This window comes from Podarcis erhardii (assembly GCF_964252035.2).
Source record: "Podarcis erhardii genome assembly, chromosome: 5".
NCBI classification, from domain to species: Eukaryota; Metazoa; Chordata; class Lepidosauria; order Squamata; family Lacertidae; genus Podarcis; species Podarcis erhardii.
The window spans coordinates 98,393,768-98,415,166 of record NC_138509.1 but is presented as its reverse complement, the minus strand read 5'-3'; the positions used below and the strand labels follow the sequence as shown (position 1 = coordinate 98,415,166).

Here is a 21,399-nt window from a genome sequence, read left to right as displayed (position 1 = left end):
TGGACTCTCATTCCTTGGAGCTTTTTAAGCAGAGGTTAGATGGCCAGCTGTCCTGGTTGCTTTAATTGAGATTCCTGCATTGCAGCGGGCTGGACTAGATGACTCTCGTGGCCGCTTCTAAGTCTACGATTCTATGATTCCCCTTGAATTAGAGCCAGAAATTCCCCTTGAATTGGAGCCAGAATTGGAGCCAGAAACGATTCCCCTTGAATTGGAGCCAGAAAGCACGATTCACCTTCCAATGCCTTCTTGCTTTCTAAAAGCAAAGCACGTTGTCCGACCCACAAGGAATCTCATTTCCACACCCACTCAAAACCCACACAAGGCCCCATTTACATGGTCAGGCTCTCCTTGCTCAACGACACGCCAGCAGCCACACTTTGCAGGAAATGCGCGCAATTTCCTGCGGTGCAACAGAACAACCCCACTTCCGACCACCAATACCTCGGATGCTGACTGGGCGTCACAGCGACACTTAGTCATGCCCATGCCAAGAGAGCCAGGTGGCGAGTCTGCTCTCGCAGCTCCCGGCGACTGAGGTTTGCCTGCATGGAGTGGCTCATAGTTCTGAGAAGCAACCAGAGGCCTTTTTTCAAGTCAGCATTTTTCTGCTGCCAAAGCTGCGCCTGCCTCCAGAAACGTTCGGCTGCACAAACTCCGGAGGCTGCGAAAAGACACCTTTCAGGGGGTGGGAAAGGCTGAAAGGCTGCAGGACAGGTGGGTAGGTAAATGAGCAAGTAGAGGACCTGAATCTGGCAACACATAAAGCCAAGGGCTTTTTTATATACATTAGTACTGATCAGTGGCATAGCGTGGGGGGTGCAGGGGGGCCGGCCGCACCGGGTGCAACATATGGGGGGGCGCGCTCGCCGCCTCCGGAGTCGCCGAAGAGCCTCGGGCGCAGGCTGTAGCAGAGCTCCATGTCTCGCGGAACCGACGAGCTGTGCGCGCGTCCGGGCTGAAGGCATCTAGCAGGCAGCAGCTCTCAGCGCTCACCGCGCGTCAGGGCCGCGGAGGGCATGCCAGGCAGCCCAGCCTCACAGCCCCGCCGCCGCCGCCGCCGCCGCTGCTGCAGCTGCTGGGCCATGTTGCATTTTCCTCGCCTCTCTGCCCTCCTCCTCCTCCAGGCAAGCGGCGTCGTTTGGGCGGCAGCGCCAGCAGCAACTCGCCTCAGATCACCTGACACGGACCCGCCGCCGTGGCTACCTTACCGTAAATACCCCAGCCCAGGCAGCAGCAAGAAGAAGCTGGCAGTGGCGGCAGGTTAGGGGTGCAAATTACTTGCCTTGCCCCAGGTGCTGACAACCCACGCTACGCCGCTGGTACTGAGTGGGCAAAAGGGGTAATTCATATTGCAGCGCCCTGTCCAAACAATAGTACAGTTTTCAGAGGTTACCTAAAAGCAGGCCTGGGTGGTTACTGCTGAAGGATTGATAGCTCAGACTATTAATCTTAAAGTACTGGGTTTGAGCCCCATGTTGGGCAAAAAGATTCCTGCATTATAGGGGTTGGACCAACTCTGCAGTTCTATGAGATGGTGGGACAGTGCTCTCGAAGCTACCAGCATGAGTTTGGCCAAACTTCGGGAGGCAGTGGAAGACAGAAGTGCCTGGCATGCTCTGGTCCAGGGGGTCACGAAGAGGCGGACACGACCAAACGACTAAACGACAACAACATGATTCTGCTGGTAGCAAATTCTATAGGGCAGGGCCTCAGCCCCAGTGAAGTTCAGCTGAAGTTCTTGGAGATCGAGGTAGAGCATAAGAAGTCAGGTCCTTAAAACTACTTTGTCCCCAAGTTGTTTAGGACTTTGTGAATCACCACAAGTGCCTTGAACCTGTCCTGGCAGCAAACCAGCAGATGCATGCTCATGTTCACAATGAAGGAAGTTTAAGTATTTGTTTTTATCTACTGAAATATACTCGGAGTCGAGAGTGGATTTCATGCTCTTTATTCAGCTCATAGTGGTGAGGAGGAATGGAAGTTCCCCCAGAATGTCTGCTTTATACACATTATTTACACAATGGGCCCCATGTGATTGGCTAATTCCGGGATTCTCTTGTAGGCCAATCAGGTTGCGGATACTCTTCCACCTGGAGCTGGATTGGGTGGTTCCTGTGGACCAATCAGGCTGCTGCATTTTGGATCCTATTCAACTCAGTACATAGCATCTACCTACCTATCTTTCTCTTTTGTATTGTTTCAATGGGTTCTGAGGTATGGGCTCAAGTCGGTGATAGAATATGGGGGGGGGGTAATTTAAAATCAAGTCAAGTACAGTGGTGCCCCGCAAGACGAACGCCTCGCAAGACGGAAAACCCGCTAGACGAAAGGGTTTTCCGTTTTGGAGGCGCTTCGCAAAACGAATTTCACTATGGGCTTGCTTCGCAAGACGAAATGTCTTGCGAGTTCCTGCGGGTTTTTTCCCCTTTTCCCCCCCTTTTCCTAAGCCGCTAATCCGCTTATCAGTTGATCCGCTAAAAGCCGCTAAATCGCTAAAAGCGCTAATCCGCTAAGCTGTCAATGGGCTTACTTCGCAAGACGAAAAAAATGCTATACGAAGAGCCTCGTGGAATGAATTAATTTCGTCTTGCGAGGCACCACTGTACAACATTACCTGCTTTGCTAGAGTGGCCGTGCAGGGGATATTTGGTCCGGCCAGTCATAACTTCCTGTTCCTTCTGGCCTGGAGTATCCTTCTTTGCATGTGACTAGTAGGTGGTGTGACCTTCCCAGCAGGGGCGTATGAAGGGGGTGGGTGCGGTCCACGCCAGGTGTCATCCCTGAGGGGGTGACAAAAAGGCACACCGTGGGAGGCGGCACTTACCACGGTGCCCGGTCTTAAGTGCGCCCGAGCCACGCATCTTTCCTGGGAGTGACACGGTGGCTCAGGAACCCGCGCTGCCCGAAATGGCAGCATGGGGCTTGTGTCCGTCAGGTGGACTCAGTGGGCAGCTCGCCACACCGCCGCCGCCGTCCCCCCCCCCCCCGACGGATCACCGTGCCACCCCTGTGTGCGGATTGTCAAAAATGCCCCCCCCCCCCGCCGCCACTCCAGGTGCTGGAGCAGCTAGCTCCACCCCTGCGTAAAGCCAGTTTACTCGGCAGGGAGGATGTGCCAATTCCTGTGACCAATAGGACTTTGCAGGACTGGGGCCTTCCTAAGTTTGTTCTGAAGAGGCAAGGCGTGGCCACACAGGTGAGGCCAATTGGTAACTCACAGCACCTGGTGGCAAGAGCCGGGAAGGGATATAAGGTCAGCATTTCCCTTCGGCTCTTTGCCACAGCAACACGTTCCCTGCATTGCTGCGTTTGGCTTCTTGTATCCATGACACATGGCCATCCAACTTCTACTTTAAAACCCCCAGTGATTCTACCACCTTCCTGCTCTTTATACATTTATGACAACAGCCGTCCCACAGCATAGTTTCCTAGCCCGGAAACTTTTCATGCTCTTCCCCACTTGCTGCTGGCCTGACATTTGTATCCACATGATGTATTGTAACAGATCGGCATTGCCACGTGCAGAGTTCGCCTTGCGCTTGGTGGCGCAGTGTGGACCGCAGACCGCAGGGGCAGCAGCGCTTTGGTTCTCAGAGCTTGCAATGGCAGCAGAGTGGGAAATCTGAACAGCACAAGTCACAGTTTCTGCGTAAGTGTGAATAGCATCACAACAGCCTCCCGGGCGCAGTGTGATACAACCTCGCCCTGAACATGCCCAGCTGTTGCAAGAGCAATCTCACAGACACCTCCCGCTCAACAAACCCAGCGAGAAATTACCAAAAATAAATATAAATTCCCCACATGCAAAACTAGGAACACTTCTAAAGGACAGAAAATGCAAGGTGGAAAGAACTTTGGCAAGTTATCAGGCGCTGAAACAGCTATAGGGATCTGACCGATTTATTGATAGATATTTACATCCTGCCTCCAAGGCAGCTGATAAAATATATACATGTATTTTATTTATGTGCAGATAGATTCCTATAACAATTCCATTTAAAAGGCCTATAGATGATGATTTAAGTATCTGAAGAAGTATGCATGCACACGAAAGCTCATACCAAGAACGAACTTAGTTGGTCTCTAAGGTGCGACTGGAAGGAATTTTTTTATTAAGAATCACCATTTGCATGCGAATCAAGCGGATTTACAAGCATAGAATTAAAAACAGCTGAAAATAGCATTAAAACAGGAGGAGGAGGAGGAGGTTTGAAAACAGTACAAAATGAACACCTGACCTTGAAAACATCCCATGATGCAGTATTCAGCAGCAATCAGAATACCCCACCACCACACACACAAAAACCCAACCCTTGTATTGACAAAATAGTTTTCTACACTTTTAGAAATAATGGTCGGGCTCTTTCAGGAGTGAGAGGGGTTCCTAGTATCGAACCAAGTATTACAGCCAGAGAATGATTGATTGATTGATTGACTGCTTGCATTTATAACCTTTTCTTTTTCCCCTCCAAGGAGCTCAAAGTGGCATACATGGTTTCCCCGCTTCTAATTTAATCGCCACAACAATCCTGTGAGGTAGGTTAAGGCCAAGAGGCAGTGACTGTCCCAAGGTCACCCAGTGAGCTTCCTGGCCAAGTGGAGGATTTGAACCCTGGTCTGTCCCAGGTCCTAGTCTAGTGGCACCCTCTCTCTACACTCCAGCCTCTCCCTCCATCCCCTTACCTCTTTCATTTAACCCCCTCCCCACCCTGCTCCAGGCAGTGCGTTGGGCAGAGGGCCAGGGGTCTTCCCAGGACCCCCAGGTAAATGAAAGCACCAGGAATTGTGCGCCCAACGGCCATGCTTAGCACCAGATTTAACAGCAATTCCTGCAAAGCAGGGGGTTGGACTAGATGACCCAAGGGTCCCTTCCAGCTCTACAGTTATCGGATTCTATGCACACAAGTCCCAGCTCTGTCGGAAAGTAGCCAGTCGCTTTTTCCACCTGGGCAGGCTGAGGGCAGACTTCCGAAACGAATCAGCGACAGACCAGAAATGAGTTTGCTGCAGTCTTTGGAAATCTCCATGTCATCAAAAGAGACGCACATTTCCCCAGGAAGTGGATGACTTAGTAAGATCGAGTCAGCAGAGCACCCACTTCTCGGCGTGAGGCTCTGGCGAGTCACTACGAGTCAAGACTGGCACCTGAGGATATAGGCCAGCTTCCCCCAGGAGCCTGGGTTCGGTCTGTTGCAGGAATTTATGTATAGCTTGTGGGGGGGGTTGCCCCTCCAGAAGATATCGTGTACATGCAGCCCACCAAAATCAGCACAATCACTTTTGTGACTTTTGTGATTTGTCCCCACAAAACACTTCATCACAGTTTCTTCCTATCTGTTCAAAGGGCCTCTGCTGCACGATACCAAATGTAAGAATTCACTGATCAGTGTATCTATGTACTGGCTCACTGGAAAAACTTCAGAAATTCATATAGACATTTGAGCTCAACTACTCAGCAGCCCCTCTGCCTGAGTGATAGTCCCTGGCATCCCGATACCTGAGTGCCAGACAGGTAGCCATTCCAGAAATAACAAACCCAGATGAAGACTAAAGAGTGTGATTAACTTGGCTGGGAAACAGGGAAATGTAAATATCTTTTTTGTTACACTTGATGGGTGTTTGGTGGAGGGCAAGGAAAACCATGGGGCAGGGTCCAGGATGCTCAGATTACTGCCACCAGACCTCCCCTTTCATGATGTAACCATGATGTATTAGTGATGTAGTTTGGGGGGGGGGTAACATGGGGATTAGCAGCTAATAAAAGTTTGGGTTCTCTTTTGTTTGGGGCTTCCAGCTTGTTCCACCTGGTGGCAGGTGGGAGTCCTGTCGCGACAGTCTTCAATAAAGACCATGCCTACTGGCTGCTGTTTTGCTCTGGTATTCCTGGCTGCTGTCCTTGTTTTTTGTCCAAGGGAGCCCTCAGATTTCTCCGTTAACAGGTCCCATGACAACAGTGCTTCTGAGCATATGCAGAAGGGTTGGCGTGCAGAAGATGCGGCTTCCAGGCGGCTTTGAGCCCCAGCATGTTCTGACTTTGCAAATTAATCCCCAGTGCTTGCAGTGTGGTCCCGGGACCTTTGAGGAATCGGGAAGAATGCAAAGTTTTAAAGGGTGAGGTTTCACTTCCGCCCCTTCAGTGCGGCTCCGCTCTGCAGGGGCAGCTCTTCGGTTTCTTAGTCTTTTTGCCTCCTTTGGCAGCGACCGGCTTTTCCGGGGGGAAGATGATGGTGGCATATTCGGTCTGGTCGGAAGCGAAGCGCTCGTGGGGGGCTCTCTGAGTGTTGTCCGCAGCCCGGAATTCCAGCACCCCATAATCCACGGTGAAAACGCTCACGGCGGAAGGGCCTTCTTCCTTCAGGTACAGCAAGAGAGGGAGGGTTAAAAAACAGGCCAGTTTGGAGATGGAAAGAAGATTAAAGTCCCAACCAGAGGAGAATGGCTGATGAAGATGATGGACTACGCCAGAATGGCGAAATGGACCGGGAAAATCAGAAACCAGGAAGAGAAGAACTTGAAGAAGGAATGAGGGAAATTTTACAACGTATCATAGAGAACACTGTTGGCAGGGTGAAGGAGTTGAAAAAAGATGGAAAATGGTAACCATGGAAGGGCAGAGGGAGTCAAAGCATTCAGGGAATCCTAAATGACGAGGCTCAATGTTTGAATTTAAATTTGTAAAGTAAAACTTAATAAAAAAAGATTTTACCCCCCAAAATGCCAGTTTTTTGTTGTTGTTGTTTTAAGAAGCTACTCAGTACTAGGAACATAGTGAAACTATGGAACTCACTTCTGCAGTGACAGCCACCAACTTGGGTGGCCTCAAAGGACTAACCATGTCCATTTATATACACCTAAGGAGGCCTGAGGGACGCGGGTGGCGTGTGGGTTAAACCACAGAGCCTAGGGCTTGCCAATCAGAAGGTTGGTGGTTCGAATCCCGGCAACGGGGTGAGCTCCCGTTGCTCGGTCCCAGCTCCTGCCAACCTAGCAGTTCGAAAGCACGAAGTGCAAGTAGATAAATAGGTACCACTCCGGCGGGAAGGTAAACGCCGTTTCCGTGTGCTGCTCTGGTTCGCCAGAAGCGGCTTAGTCCTGCTGGCCACATGACCTGGAAGCTGTACGCCGGCTCCCTCGGCCAGTAAAGCAAGATGAGCGCCGCAACCCCAGAGTCGGCCGCTACTGGACCTAATGGTCAGGGCTCCCTTTACCTTTAAGGAGGCCTGTTCATGTCTTTTTCAAAACCAATGAAGTCGCACCAAACTAAAGAGAATTTGTCTTTCTTACTTTGACCCCTAGCTTTAAGACGGCCTGATCCAGCAGCCTCTTCCTGTGATTTTAATATGACAAATGCATGGATCATTAAATGTTCAAAGGCAATGTATAATCCTGAATAACAGTCCTTCCACGCACTGCTTGTTGGCTCTCGGGGGGCTCTGGCTGTGTGCTGCCAGAAAGAGGATGCTAGGCAGATGGGCAACTTGCATTTAAAAAGCTCCCTGCATGTAGAAAACCAGTGCCACAAGAAACATGCTGGAATGTTTCTCCCTGATGCGCTAGTTGTCTACTTGCGTGGAGTTTTAAAATGCCAGCTGGTGAGTAGACAAAAGAGCACATTCCCCTCCTACGGTTTGAAGTGGGGCTGCCCATTTGGCCACCTCCGGATTCTTGCCACCTGGTTCTGCAGCATGTGGAAGAGAGTGATAGGCAGAGGTCACAAATTGCCCCGGCTGCGTCTGCAGGTACTTCCCCTTATAAACAGGAAAAACCCCGCAGGCAGAAAATTAGCATATCAGGGAGGAAAAATTCTCGTTCTCCCGATGTGAAAGTTTACTACAACTGCAAGGAGCTTTTTATGTGCGGAAGCATTCACACAGATAAACCCTCTCCTGAGCAGAGTCTGAAGTGGAGCAGTACAGAGATAGTGATATACGAAGGAGGGTCATACCATTCTCTCCTGCAGCTGGTTCTGGGGTGTTCTATCACTCTAGGCCAGTGTTTCCCAACCTTTTTTGGGCAAAGGCACACTTGTTTCATGAAAAAAAATCTCGAGGCACACCACCATTAGAAAATGTTTAAAAAATTAACTCTGCCTATATTGACTATATATACAGTGGTGCCCCGCAAGACGAATGCCTCGCAAGACTGAAAACCCGCAAGACGAAAGGGTTTTCCGTTTTTTGAGGCACTTCGCAAGATGAATTTCCCTATGGGCTTGCTTCGCAAGAAGAAAGCCTATAGGGAAATCTCCAAGGACCTCTTTTAAATGCTGGCGGTGGGGAGCAAAGCCTTCCCCCCCCTCCGGCCTTCAGAAGAGGTCCAGGAAGGCCGGCGGGGGCCGAAAGGCTTTGCTCCCCACCGCCAGCATTTTAAAAGCAGTCCGGGATAGCAGGGAAGCGCTTCCCGCTATCCCGGACGGCTTTTGAAGGCAGGCGGGGGGGGGGGAGCAAAGACTTTTGTTCCCCCGCCCGCCTTCAGAAGAGGTCCAGGACCTCTTCTGAAGGCTGGCGGGGGGTGAAAGTCTTTGCTCCCCCCTGCCTGCCTTCCCGGGAGAGCGGAGAAACACAGCGTGTTTCTCCGCTGTCCCGGACAGCTTTTGAAGGCAGGCAGAGGGGAGCAAAGACTTTCGCCCCCCGCCCACATTCAGAAGAGGTCCAGGACCTGAATGCGGGCGGGGGGCAAAAGTCCTTGCTCCCCCCCTGCCTGCCTTCCCGGGAGAGCGGAGAAAAGCAGCGTGTTTCTCCGCTGTCCTGGACGGCTTTTGAAGGCAGGCGGGGGGAGCAAAGACTTTCGCCCCCCGCCCGCCTTCAGAAGAGGTCCAGGACCTCTTCTGAAGGCTGGCGGGGGGCAAAAGTCTTTGCTCCCCCTGCCTGCCTTCCCGGGAGAGCGTAGAAACGCAGCACGTTTCTCCTCTGTCCCGGACGGCTTTTGAAGGGGGGGAGCAAAGACTTTCCGCTCTCCCGGGAAGGCAGGCACGGGGGAGCAAAGACCTTTGCCCCCCGCCCGCCTTCAGAAGAGGCCCTGGACCTCTTCTGAAGGCGGGCGGGGGGCGAAAGTCTTTGCTCCCCTCTGCCTGCCTTCAAAAGCTGTCCGGGACAGCGGAGAAACACGCTGCGTTTCTCCGCTCTCCCGGGAAGGCAGGCAGGGGGGAGCAAAGAGGTCCTGGACCTCTTCTGAAGGCGGGCGGGGGGCGAAAGTCTTTGCTCCCCTCTGCCTGCCTTCAAAAGCTGTCCGGGACAGCGGAGAAACATGCTGCGTTTCTCCGCTCTCCCGGGAAGGCAGGCAGGGGGGAGCAAAGAGGTCCTGGACCTCTTCTGAAGGCGGGCGGGGGGCAAAAGTCTAATTCTAATTTCAATGAGTGTGCCCTCCCACGGCACACCAGGCAACGTCTCGCGGCACACTAGTGTGCCGCGGAACACCGGTTGGGAAACACTGCTCTAGGCAGACCTCAGAATTAGAAATGAGTTGGACTTGGGTATCAGGGACGGAGGGGGCCTGATGAAATGCTTGGTTGAAATTCCTATCCACCCTCTGCACTAGTTCCCCAAAAACATTGTTATAGGATTCGAGGGTTAGTCTGGATGGCATCTAGGGGTCCCCTTAGGCAGCCGCCCTTCCTATACTGCTTCAAATGTCTGCTGAAAACATTTTTATTTCGGCAGGCCAACCCAGACACACAATTTAATTGCTTATATTAGTTTGAAAAGCTTTTTTGTTTTGTTTTATCTGTGTTTCAACGACGATAATTCTACGTGGATCCGTTTGCCAGTTTTGGCTGCGTTTTATCTTTCAAGCTGCCGGTGGAAAGTTGTGTGGCTAAAAACACAGAAAAACGAGCATCTCAGGAAGATAACAGTCATACCTTGGAAGTTGAACGGAATCTGCTCCAGAAGTCCGTTCGACTTCTAAAAGGTTCGGAAACCAAAGTGTGGCTTCCGATTGGCTGCAGGCTGAAGTTCCTGCAGCCAATCAGAAGCCGCAGAAGCCCCGTCGGACGTTCGGCTTCCAAAAATCGTTCACAAACCAGAACAGTCACTTCCGGGAGCCAAAACGTTTGAGAACTAAGCTGTTCGAAAACCAAGGTACGGCTGTAAAGGGCTATTATTCCAGACAAGCTGGTTTTCTATGTGTAGGTCCCAAACATCCTTTTTATTGCACAGTCATTTGTGCTCAGGAGGCTATCAAGGGCCATACACAATCCCGCTTTCAATGCTTCTTTCCACCAGCAAACATTTCAGGGCAGTCAGACTGCTTCATTTCCAATCCGTGCATATCCTGAAACTTCCTGCTTGCTTTTTAAACAATAAATGTTTTGGTTTATTTCTTGCTCCTCATTTGCTAGCTACAGCACCTCTGCAAAGCAACAATGGATCCATATATTTGAGATGTGGCAAATTGTAAAATCCACTTCTATCATTCCTGTGTTATTTGCAAACAGATTTATTTCTGGAAGCAGATAACAGGGGAAATTGCGCTGTATTCTGCTGTTTCCATAACTGGCTTCTGTGTCGTGTGAAAGCTAAAGAAAAAAAATTATGTGGAAATTACCAGTTAGGGGAGCATCAGGAAAATGGAACAAACTTAGGGCTGCCATACGTCTGGGAGGAATTGGACTTGAAAATGGTGCCAAGGCAGATTTACACTGAATCGGCAAAATGTCCAGGAAAACCCAGATGTATAGCAAGTAGGGTGATTAAAAAAAATAAAAACACTTTGAAAAGCCCCCCCAAAAAATTGGGGGGGAGAGATATTCCCCCAAAATGCCCAACAACTTTGATCCCCCCCAAAAAAAACTGCTTTGTGAATGCAGCCCGGTGCGGTGGGGGGGTGCGAGGTGCATGTCGGGGGCAGCCACGATGGTACTCCCCCTCCCCGATGGTGCCGGGGGTGGTACGCTCCCATGTCCCCTCTTCCTCCGCCAGTGCACCCAGTGCATCGCTCCCCCAAATTTGCCTCGGATGGAGCTACAACTCCCAGAGGGGTTTAACAATTAATCCCACATTCCAGGGAGCTCTGGGAATCATCACGCCCAGAGGGGAATAGGGATCTCCTAGAAGCTCCTATGGAACAACTGATTGGTTCAAAATTGGGAAAGGAATACGAAAAGGCTGTATATTGTCTCCCTGCTCATTTAACTTATATGCAGAATTCATCATGCGAAAGGCTGGGCTGGATGAATCCCTAGCCGGAATTAAGATTGGCGGAAGAAACATCAACAGCCTCAGATATGCAGATGACACAACCTTGATGGCAGAAAGTGAGGAGGAATTAAAGAACCTTTTATTGAGGGTGAAAGAGGAGAGCGCAAAATATGGTCTGAAGCTCAACATCAAAAAAACTAAAATCATGGCCACTGGTCCCATCACCTCCTGGCAAATAGAAGGGGAAGAAATGGAGGCAGTGAGAGATTTCATTTTCTTGGGCTCCATGATCACTGCAGATGGTGACAGCAGTCACGAAATTAAAAGACGCCTGCTTCTTGAGAGAAAAGCAATGACAAACCTAGACAAGCATCTTAAAAAGCAGAGACATCACCTTGCCAACAAAGGTCCGTATAGTTAAAGCCTTGGTTTTCCCAGTAGTGATGTATGGAAGTGAGAGCTGGACCATGAAGAAGGCTGATCGCCGAAGAATGGATGCTTTTGAATTATGGTGCTGGAGGAGACTCTTGAGAGTCCCACGGACTGCAAGAAGATCAAACCTCTCCATTCTGAAGGAAATCAGCCCTGAGTGCTCACTGGAAGGACAGATCCTGAAGCTGAGGCTCCAATACTTTGGCCACCTCATGAGAAGAGAAGACTCCCTGGAAAAGACCCTGATGTTGGGAAAGATGGAGGGCACAAGGAGAAGGGGACGACGGAGGACAAGATGGTTGGACAGTGTTCTCGAAGCGACCAACATGAGTATGACCAAACTGCGGGAGGCAGTGGAAGACACAGCTCTCAGCACCCTTAACAAAGTGCATTTCCCAGAATCCTTTTGGTACGCAGCCAGCACTATGTAAAGTGGTATCATAGTGCTTTTAATGTCTGTGTCCAAATAAAACATCATGCAGAATACCCGTGCAACAGAACAGCTGCCTGGTTGGGCCTGTATCTGTACGAAAGAGCGTTGGGGGCCAAACAGGATGTGGTTTGAATTGCATCAGCCAAGTGCCAGCGTCAGAAGGGGCCAACAGCAAGCGAAGCTCTCTGAGCAAAAGGGAACTTACCAAGGGAGCATTTTCATCCTGAAGTTTTTCTTCCTCTGCAAAAGGATACAAGCGGTTAGAATTCATGTGTTGAGCATGGGGCTACCTTTGAAGGTGACTCAGAAACTACAACTCATCCAGAATATGGTTGCCAGACTGGTGACTGGGAACGGTTGCCGGGACCATATAACACCAGTCCTAAAAGAACTACATTGGCTCCCAGTACGTTTCCGAGCACAATTCAAAGTGTTGGTGCTGATCTTTAAAGCCTGAAACGGCCTCAGTCTAGTATACCTGAAGGAGCATCTCCACCCCCCATTGTTCTGCCCGGACACTTAGGCCCAGCTCCGAGGGCCTTATGGTGGTTCCCTCATTGCGAGAAGTGAGGTTGCAGAGAATCAGGCAGAGGGCCTTCTCGGTAGTGGTGCCTGCCCTGTGGAACACCCTCCCATCAGATGTCAAGGAAATAAACAACTATCTGACTTTTAGAAGACATCTGAAGGCAGCCCTGTTTAGGGAAGTTTTAAATGTTTGATGTTTTAACATGTTTTTAATACAGTGGTAGCTCTAGTTACAGACTTAATTCGTTCCAGAGTTCCGTTCTTAACCTGAAACTGTTCTTAACTAGAGGCGGGCTTTTGCTAATCAGGCCTCTTGCTGCCTCTGTGCTGCCGGCACACGATTTCCGTTCTCATCCTGGGGCAAAGTTCTCAACTCGAGGTAACTCTTCCAGGTTAGCAGAGTTTGTAACCTGATTTGTTTGTAACCTGAGGCGTTTGTAACTCGAGGTACTGCTGTATTCTGTTGGGAGCTGCCCATAGTGGCTGGGGAAACGCAGCCAGATGGGCAGGGTATGATTATTATTATTATTATTATTATTATTATTATTATTATTATTATTATTTAACAGGCGCATCCAATGATCTACCGTTTTTTTTATTATTATTATTATTATTATTATTATTATTATTATTATTATTAATACCCCACCCATCTGGCTGAGTTTCCCCAGCCACTCTGGGCGGCTCCCAATCAAGTATTAAAAACAATACAGCATTAAATATTAAAAACGTCCCTGAACAGGGCTGCCTTCAGATGATCACTGGACGTCTGTGAGTTCAATAAATTTGGCTCCCCTAAAAAAAGTGCCTTAAAAAAAGTTCAACAACTTTGACCTGAACCCCCAAAAGGGGGTAGATCACTGCCAGCCTTTGCGAGTAGATCGCAGTCTCTTGGGATTTGGCCACCCCTCTTATATAAGATGCCCAGGAGAGAGGAAATTGGGCCAAGCAGGTGAGACGCCCACCTTGCCTTCTCTGAATGAGGTTAAAGAGGTAGTAACACAAAACAGGGAGCACCAGAAACAGTCCAACTCCGACAACAGCAAGGAGGATCTCTCCGTGATCCTCCCTCTCCTCTGACGGCAATCCAGGCTTCGTCTCCTCCGACGGTAGTCCAGCCTCAAGTTGTTTCTCTGAGGGTTGGAAGCAGAAAAGCAAAGTCACTGACTGGCTCCAAAATTTTGGGTCCATCCCAAGGCTAATCCAGCATAAGAGGATCATGCTTAGCACTATTCCAAGAGTCACTGCAGAGAGTGTGGGGCTGACTCTCACCCACATAACAGGGACAGTCTGGGAGCAGCCTTGGTTCCAATAATGTTGATATGATTTACTTCTGAGTCTACGTGACTGCGATCAGGCATGAGGTCAAGGCCACTAAAATAATTGCTCCCGTTTGCCATCAACCTGTCTGTGCTTTAAAATGACCAAGGTTGACACGTTGATGATCCATCTTTTCATGTCCTATATTTGTATTTCCGTATTTTTCGCTCTATAAGACGCACTTTTTCGCCTTCAAAAATGAAGGGGAAATGTGTGCGCGTCTTATGGAGCGAATGCAGGCTCCTTGGCTTCAGCGATAGCAACGCGAAGCCTCCGAAGCGCAGAGGGAGAGCTCCCCCCGTGCTCCTGACGCTTCGCGTTGCTTTCGCTGAAGCCACCTGAAGCCCCCGGAGCGCAGTGCGATCTCCCGCTGTGCTCCGGGGGCTTCAGGAAGCTATCCACAAGCCTTCCAAGCACAGCAAGAGTTCCCGCTGTGCTCCGAAGGCTTGCGGATAGCCGCCTGAAGCCTGGAGAGCGAGAGGGTTCGGTGCACACCGATCCCTCTTGCTCTCCAGGCTTCGCTTCGCTGGAGAGGCGCTGCAGTTTTCCCTCTCTGCGCAGCACCCCTTCAGCGAAGCGGGAGGAGAAATGGAAGGGGCTCCGTTTCTCCTGCCGCTTCGCTGAAGGGGCACTGAGCAGAGAGGGGGAGAATTTATTTTTTCCTATCCTCCCCCTCCTATGGTCCAGTGCGTCCTATGGTCCGGTGGGTCCTATAGAGTGAAAAATACGGTATATAGGATAAGCCCATAAACTGAGCCAGTTAATCAATCTACTTGGAAGCTAGCAAGAATCTCCAGGTACGTCTTCACTGAGCTATCCACAATGACGCCAAGGTCTCATTCCTGATCAGACACTGTCAGTTCAGACCCCCATGGGAAAATAGGATGACTCAATCTTTTGGTGTGCTACAGTGGTACCTCAGGTTAAGTACTTAATTCATTCCGGAGGTCCGTTCTTAACCTGAAACTGTTCTTAACCTGAAGCACCACTTTAGTCAATGGGGCCTCCTGCTGCCGCCGCGCCGCCAAAGCACAATTTCTGTTCTCACCCTGAAGCAAAGTTCTTAACCTGAAGCACTATTTATGGGTTAGCGGAGTCTGTAACCTGAAGCTTATGTAACCCGAGGTACCACTGTATTACCTACCCTTTTGGAAATCCTTGATTATTGATTTCCATGGTACAATTTTCGGTAGAAACATTTTTGTTTAGGTAAGCCAGTTGGACACGACTAAACAACTAAACAGCAACAACAAAGCAGTTTTAAAAGTTGCTTTGAGGTTTAATCTGTAGTTCTTTCAACTCTCAGATTATTGTTGCAAATTTTTCTTACTGGTGATTTTATTGTTTCATCGTTTTTTCCGTAAACCGCTTTGAGGTTTTTGCGTCTTACAATGAAGCGGTGCACGAGTTTTGTTTGAAAAATAAATAAATGTTGTGCATTCCCCAACATACATCAGTTCTGCTGCTGCTGACAATGAATGGCATTTGCCACTCTCTCACCCATTCACACCCATAAAGCACCAGAAGGACTTGTATCAAACCTGTTACTGTGAGGTTGGCCCTGTTGCTTTCTGTCAACTTCAACGAGGGACAGATGAGGCCACAGAAGTAGGTCCCGCTATCGTTCATCTCTAAGTCCGAGATTTTAATTTCAAAGGTCGTCGCGTTCAGCATGGTGGGGCTATACTTCCTTTTTCCAAGGTCCAGTAATTTTGGCTGCTTGTCATCACCCAATTTGTACCAGTTAAGGGAATAATGTTGAACGGTCTCCGACAAGCGACAGGTGAACCTGGCCGTCGCTCCCATTGGTTTATCTAACTGCGATGGACAAAAGGTTGCTGGCAAAAAGAGACCAAAAGCAAAGTGTATAATCAGCACAGCAAGCTTGGCTCGGTTTAACTGGTAAAGGTAAAGGTAAAGGTAAAGGGACCCCGACCATTAAGTCCAGACTCTGGGGTTGCGGCGCTCATCTCGCTTTACTGGCCGAGGGAGCTGGCGTTTGTCCGCAGACAGCTTCCCGGTCATGTGGTCAGCATGACTAAGCCGCTTCTGGCGAACCAGAGCAGCGCACGGAAATGTTATTTACCTTCCCACCAGAGTTGTACCTATTTATCTACTTGCACTTCATGCTTTCGAACTGCTAGGTTGGCAGGAGCAGGGACCGAGCAACGGAAGCTCACCCCGTCGTGGGGATTCGAAGCAAAGTGTATAATTATTATAAATTATTCTATCTTATCTTTAAAAGACATATGAAGGCAGCCCTGTTTAGGGAAGTTTTTAATATTTAATGCTGCATTGTTTTTGACACTTGATTAGGAGCTGCCCAGAGTGGCTGGGGAAACTCAACCAGATGGGTGGGTATAAATAATATTGATTATCGAAGCGGAGCTGAGAAACCCTGATTCAGTTTGGATACTCCACTTCTGAGCTCCAAACTTTAAGAAAGATATTGACAAGCTAGAAGATGTGTAGAGGAGGGGCCTAAGATGATAAAGGGTCTGGTTGGCCATCCAGAGCTGGCCACCTGCATTCTGTGGCTGTTGAATTGTCCTGAGAGTAGTGGCGGCAGCAACATCATGGAGCAATGAGTTCCGCAAGATGATTTTCCACTGTGGCAAACCACCCCCTAGCTTGAGTTCATGAATTTTCTACTTTTCTTTTTCCTCTGTTAATTGAGCACATAATAACGACCTTTCTGGTTCAGATCAGAGGCCCATGCGGTCCGACATCTGCCTTCCTAGGTGCACAACCAGACCCCCCTGGGAAGTCTGCAAAAAGAGCTTGTAGTCGACCTCTACAGTTTCTCCCCAAACAACCAGCATCCAGAGCATAGACTTCGACGCCAATAATAATAATAATAATAATAATAATAATAATAATAATAATAATTTATTTATACCCCACCTATCTGGCTGGGTTTCCCCAGCCACTCTGGGTGGCTTCCAGCAAAATATTAAAATACAATAATTAATCAAATATTAAAAGCTCCCCTAAAATGGGCTGCCTTCAGATGTCTTCTAAAAGTCAGATAGTTGTATATTTCCTTGACATCTGTCGGGAGGGTGTTCCACAGGGCAGGTGCCACCACTGAGAAGGCCCTCTGCCTGGTTCCCTGTAACCTCGCTTCTCGGAGGGAGAGAACTGCCAGAAGGGTCTCGGAGCTGGACCTCAGTGTCTGGGCTGAACAATGGGGGTGGAGATGCTCCTTCAGGTCTACTGGGCCAAGGCTGTTTAGGGCTTTAAAGGTCAGCACCAACACTTTGAATTGTGCTCGGAAATGTCCTGGGAGCCAATGTAGGCCTTTCAGGACCAGTGTTATGTGGTCTTGGCGGCCGTTCCCAGTCACCAGTCTTGCTGCCGCATTCTGAATTGCAGTTTTTGAGTCACCTTCAAAGGTAGCCCCACGTAGAGCGCATTGCAGTAGTCCAAGCGGGAGATAGCTAGAGCATGCACCACTCTGGTGAGACAGTCCACGGGCAGGTAGGGTCTCATCCGGCGTACCGGACGGAGCTGGGAAACAGCTGCCCTGGACACAGAATTGACCTGCGCCTCCATGGACAGCTGCGAGTCCAAAATGACTCCCAGGCTGCGCACCTGGTCCTTCAGGGGCACAGTTACCCCATTCAGGACCAGGGAGCCCTCCTGTCCCCCCAAAAAAACAGTACTTCTGTCTTGTCAGGATTCAACCTTAATCCGTTAGCCACCTTCCATCCTCCAACCACCTCCAGACACTCACACAGGACCTTTACCACCTTCACTGGTTCTGATTTAAAAGAGAGGTAGAGCTGGATATCATCTGCATACTGATGGACACCTAGCCCAAACCCTCTGATGATCTCTCCCAGCGGCTTCATATAGATATTAAAAAGCATGGGGGAGAGGACGGAACCCTGAGGCACCCCACAAGTGAGAGCCCAGGGGTCTGAACACTCATCCCCCAACACCGCTTTCTGGACACGGCCCAGGAGGAAGGAGTGGGACCACTGTACAGTGGTACCTCGGGTTAAGTACTTAATTCGTTCTGGAGGTCTGTTCTTAACCTGAAACTGTTCTTAACCTGAGTTACCACTTTAGCTAATGGGGCCTCGTGCTGCCACCGCACAATTTCTGTTCTCATCCTGAAGCAAAGTTCTTAACCTGAAGCACTATTTCTGGGTTAGCGGAGTCTGTAACCTGAAGCGTATGTAACCTGAAGCGTCTGTAACCCGAGGTACCACTGTATAACCATGCCCCCCAGCTCCCAGCCCCTTGACACGGTCCATAGACCTGCCTCAGTCTCCCCTGAGAATTCACCTCCTGCCCAATCCTTGGGAGTTACAGCAACAGAAGTCTCATTCGGATGAGCACACCGGTTACATACCAGACTGCTTGGCGAGGAGAGGAGACCGGCAGAAAAGTAGCAATAAGGCCATTCCAGCCCACTGCACCTGGTGTAGGCTCTCCATTGTCCCCTCGGGAAAGCTGGTCGGAGCTGCTCAGAAATCACACCCTGGTCCCAGGATTCAAGCTGCTGGGAGACAAGAGCATCAGCGGTCTGTTTCCCAGCCCACCATCCCTGCAGAGTTGGCAATCGTGCTGCCACCGTTGCTGTGGAAGCCACTTGACGGCGCCAGGAGCAGAACTGAACTGTCCCCATTGCCGCCTGCCGCAGAACCCCAAAGCTCCCCCTCCCACCCATTTTTCCCTCTCTGCCTCCTACCACGGCGGGTTTCACATGCTGGGTAAGCTTTAAAGGAAACGTCAGAGCGCCAAGCACAAAAGGATTTGATGCACGAGACCACAACAAAAGGGCGGCAGAGCGGGCTGAGAGAATAGACATCCTCCCGCACATTTCGAACCCCACGCAATTTTTTGTTTGTTTGCAAACTGCTGCGTTGCCAGAAAGTGACGCCACGAGGGAGGAAGCAGCCTCACATAGGAAAGCAGTAGCAAGAAGAAGAGACACATTTTCCCTCTTGCCGTTCCGTCGTGACCAAAAGCTACCAAGACAGCAGGCCAGAAGTGTCTACTTCTCCAGGGTCTCCCTTCTGGAGTGAACTAATTCAGATTAACAAATTCACTGAGGTAGTTCGCAAATCTCTGAATTGCACCTATTCTTTCCAGGCACAACCGGACACTTTACTCTGCCCCCGCTGCAACAGAACATGTCCCTCCCATTTCAGCCTCTACAGCCACATCGGGCGCCGCAACCTTCCAACAGTTTGACTTCAGCCCCAAAGGCACCCCTCTTCCACTGTCTTCTGAGACAGATGGATGCCAACAAACCATGCCTAACATTTCCAGGTGATCTGAACATGCCTTGAGCTCCTTCTGCGATGAAAGTTTGGGTGATTTTTAAAAAGTCAATTCCCTTTTCATTTCAATCCAATGATTTTTCTATATAGGGCTTTCGTTGCACCTAACTTATGTGATGGATTGTGGCCATTGTGCATTTGTTTCTCTTGTGGGAAGGGGTGTTAATGTTCCACGCTTATATTTTACTTACTTTCATGTTTTTATCCTGTATTCTACTCATGATGAAGAGTGTACATAAATCTAATAAATAAAATAAATAAAAGTTCCTTTCAGGGAAGTGAATAGCTGTTTTTATAGGGCAGGGTAAGGGGCGCTGTGGATAAGTTAATGCACCAAGGGATAGGTGGGCCAGAAAGGTTTGGGAATTGATCAACAGCTATGATCCATGATGACAGCTGAATGGAACCCCCCAAATACAGTGAATAATAATAATAATAATAATAATAATAATAATAATAATAATAATAATTTATTATTCATACCCCTCCCATCTGGTTGGGTTTCCCCAGCCACTCTGGGCGGCTTCCAACCGAATATTAAAAACAACACTGCATCAAACATTAAAAACTTAAGTTTACCACACACACACCCCAAACATTCTGCTGCTAAAAATCAGGGCACAGGTCTCACGCCTCCTTCCCAAAGCCAGTGCCAGGCTTTGGAAAGGAGGCATGATGCCCTGGCAGGGTGCAAGAGCCTTCCGTCCTGTACCCCAAAGCCCCGTAAGTGCTTGCTAGGTTTGGGAATGTCACAGAAATTTTTTTATAACGATTGGGGGGTTGCCCCTCCAGCACACAGTGTGCAACCACCCACCCCCCCTTTCGTTCACACACACAATGTCTCCGCAAAGCACCACATAATGCGCAACACCACACCATTTCCAATGTTGTTCTGTTTGGGGCGGGGGGGGCAGCTTGGGACATGAGTGAGGGCAGCCATAACCCCAAAAGCGTGAGCTCAGGTACTCAGCAGCTCCTCTGCCTAGCTGATAATCTACCTGAGTGCCAGACAGGTAATAATAATAAATAATAATAATTTATTATTTGTACCCCGCCCATCTGGCTGGGTTTCCCCAGCCACTCTGGGCGGCTTCCATAAAAACCAGAAATACACTAAAATATCACAGATTAAAAACTTCCCTGAACAGGGCTGCCTTAAGATGTCTTCTGAATGTCAGGTAGTTATTTATCGCTTTGACATCTGATGGGAGGGCGTTCCACAGGGCGGGTGCCACTACCGAGAAGGCCCTCTGCCTGGTTCCCTGTAGCTTTGCTTCTCGTAATGAGGGAACCGCCAGAAGGCCCTCGGCGCTGGACCTCAGCGTCCGGGCAGAACGATGGGGGTGGAGACGCTCCTTCAGGTATACTGGGCCGAGGCCGTTTAGGGCTTGAAAGGTCAGCACCAACACATTGAATTGTGCTCGGAAACGTACTGGGAGCCAATGTAGGTCTTTCAAGACCGGTGTTATGTGGTCTCTGCAGCCGCCCCCAGTCACCAGTCTAGCTGCCGCATTCTGGATTAGTTGTAGTTTCCAAGTCACCTTCAAAGGTAGCCCCACGTAGAGCGCATTGCAGTAGTCTAAGCGGGAGATAACTAGAGCATGCACCACTCTGGCGAGACAGTCCGCGGGCAGGTAGGGTCTCAGCCTGCGTACCAGGTGGAGTTGGTAGACAGCTGCCCTGGATACAGAATTGACCTGCGCCTCCATGGACAGCTGTGAGTCCAAAATGACTCCCAGGCTGCGCACCTGGTCCTTCAGGGGCACAGTTACCCCATTCAGGACCAGGGAGTCCTCCACACCAGCCCGCCCCCTGTCCCCCAAAAACAGTACTTCTGTCTTGTCAGGATTCAGCCTCAATCCATTAGCCGCCATCCATCCTCCAACCGCCTCCAGGCACTCACACAGGACCTTCACCGCCTTCACTGGTTCTGATTTGAAAGATATGCAGATGATACCCAGCTCTACCTCTCTTTCAAATCAGAACCCCTGATGATCTCTCCCAGCGGCTTCATATAGATGTTAAAAAGCATGGGGGAGAGGACGGAACCCTGAGGCACCCCACAAGTGAGGGCCCAGGGGTCTGAACACTCATCCACTCATCTAAAGATGGTTTTTTAAGAAGCGGTTTGATGACCGCCTCTTTCAGCGGATCTGGGAATGCTCCCTCACAGAGGGAAGCATTCACCACCCCGCAGAGCCCATCGCCCAGCCCTTCCCGGCTTGCTTTTATTAGCCAGGATGGGCAAGGATCC

General features: G+C 49.8%; 1 protein-coding gene across 1 annotated transcript; it reads right to left on the bottom strand.

Annotated features, from left to right (window-relative positions):
* Nucleotides 1–5,982: 5,982 nt before the first annotated feature.
* Nucleotides 5,983–18,472, bottom strand: PDCD1 (programmed cell death 1). Its single transcript, XM_081862840.1, has 5 exons — nucleotides 18,212–18,472; nucleotides 15,393–15,689; nucleotides 13,497–13,664; nucleotides 12,212–12,246; nucleotides 5,983–6,355 (listed from the first exon to the last, which is right to left on the bottom strand). Exons 1-5 carry the CDS (start codon nucleotides 18,294–18,296, stop codon nucleotides 6,137–6,139), a joined length of 804 nt encoding a protein of 267 aa, XP_081718966.1. The 5' UTR covers nucleotides 18,297–18,472; the 3' UTR covers nucleotides 5,983–6,136.
* Between the last annotated feature and the right edge of the window lie 2,927 nt (nucleotides 18,473–21,399).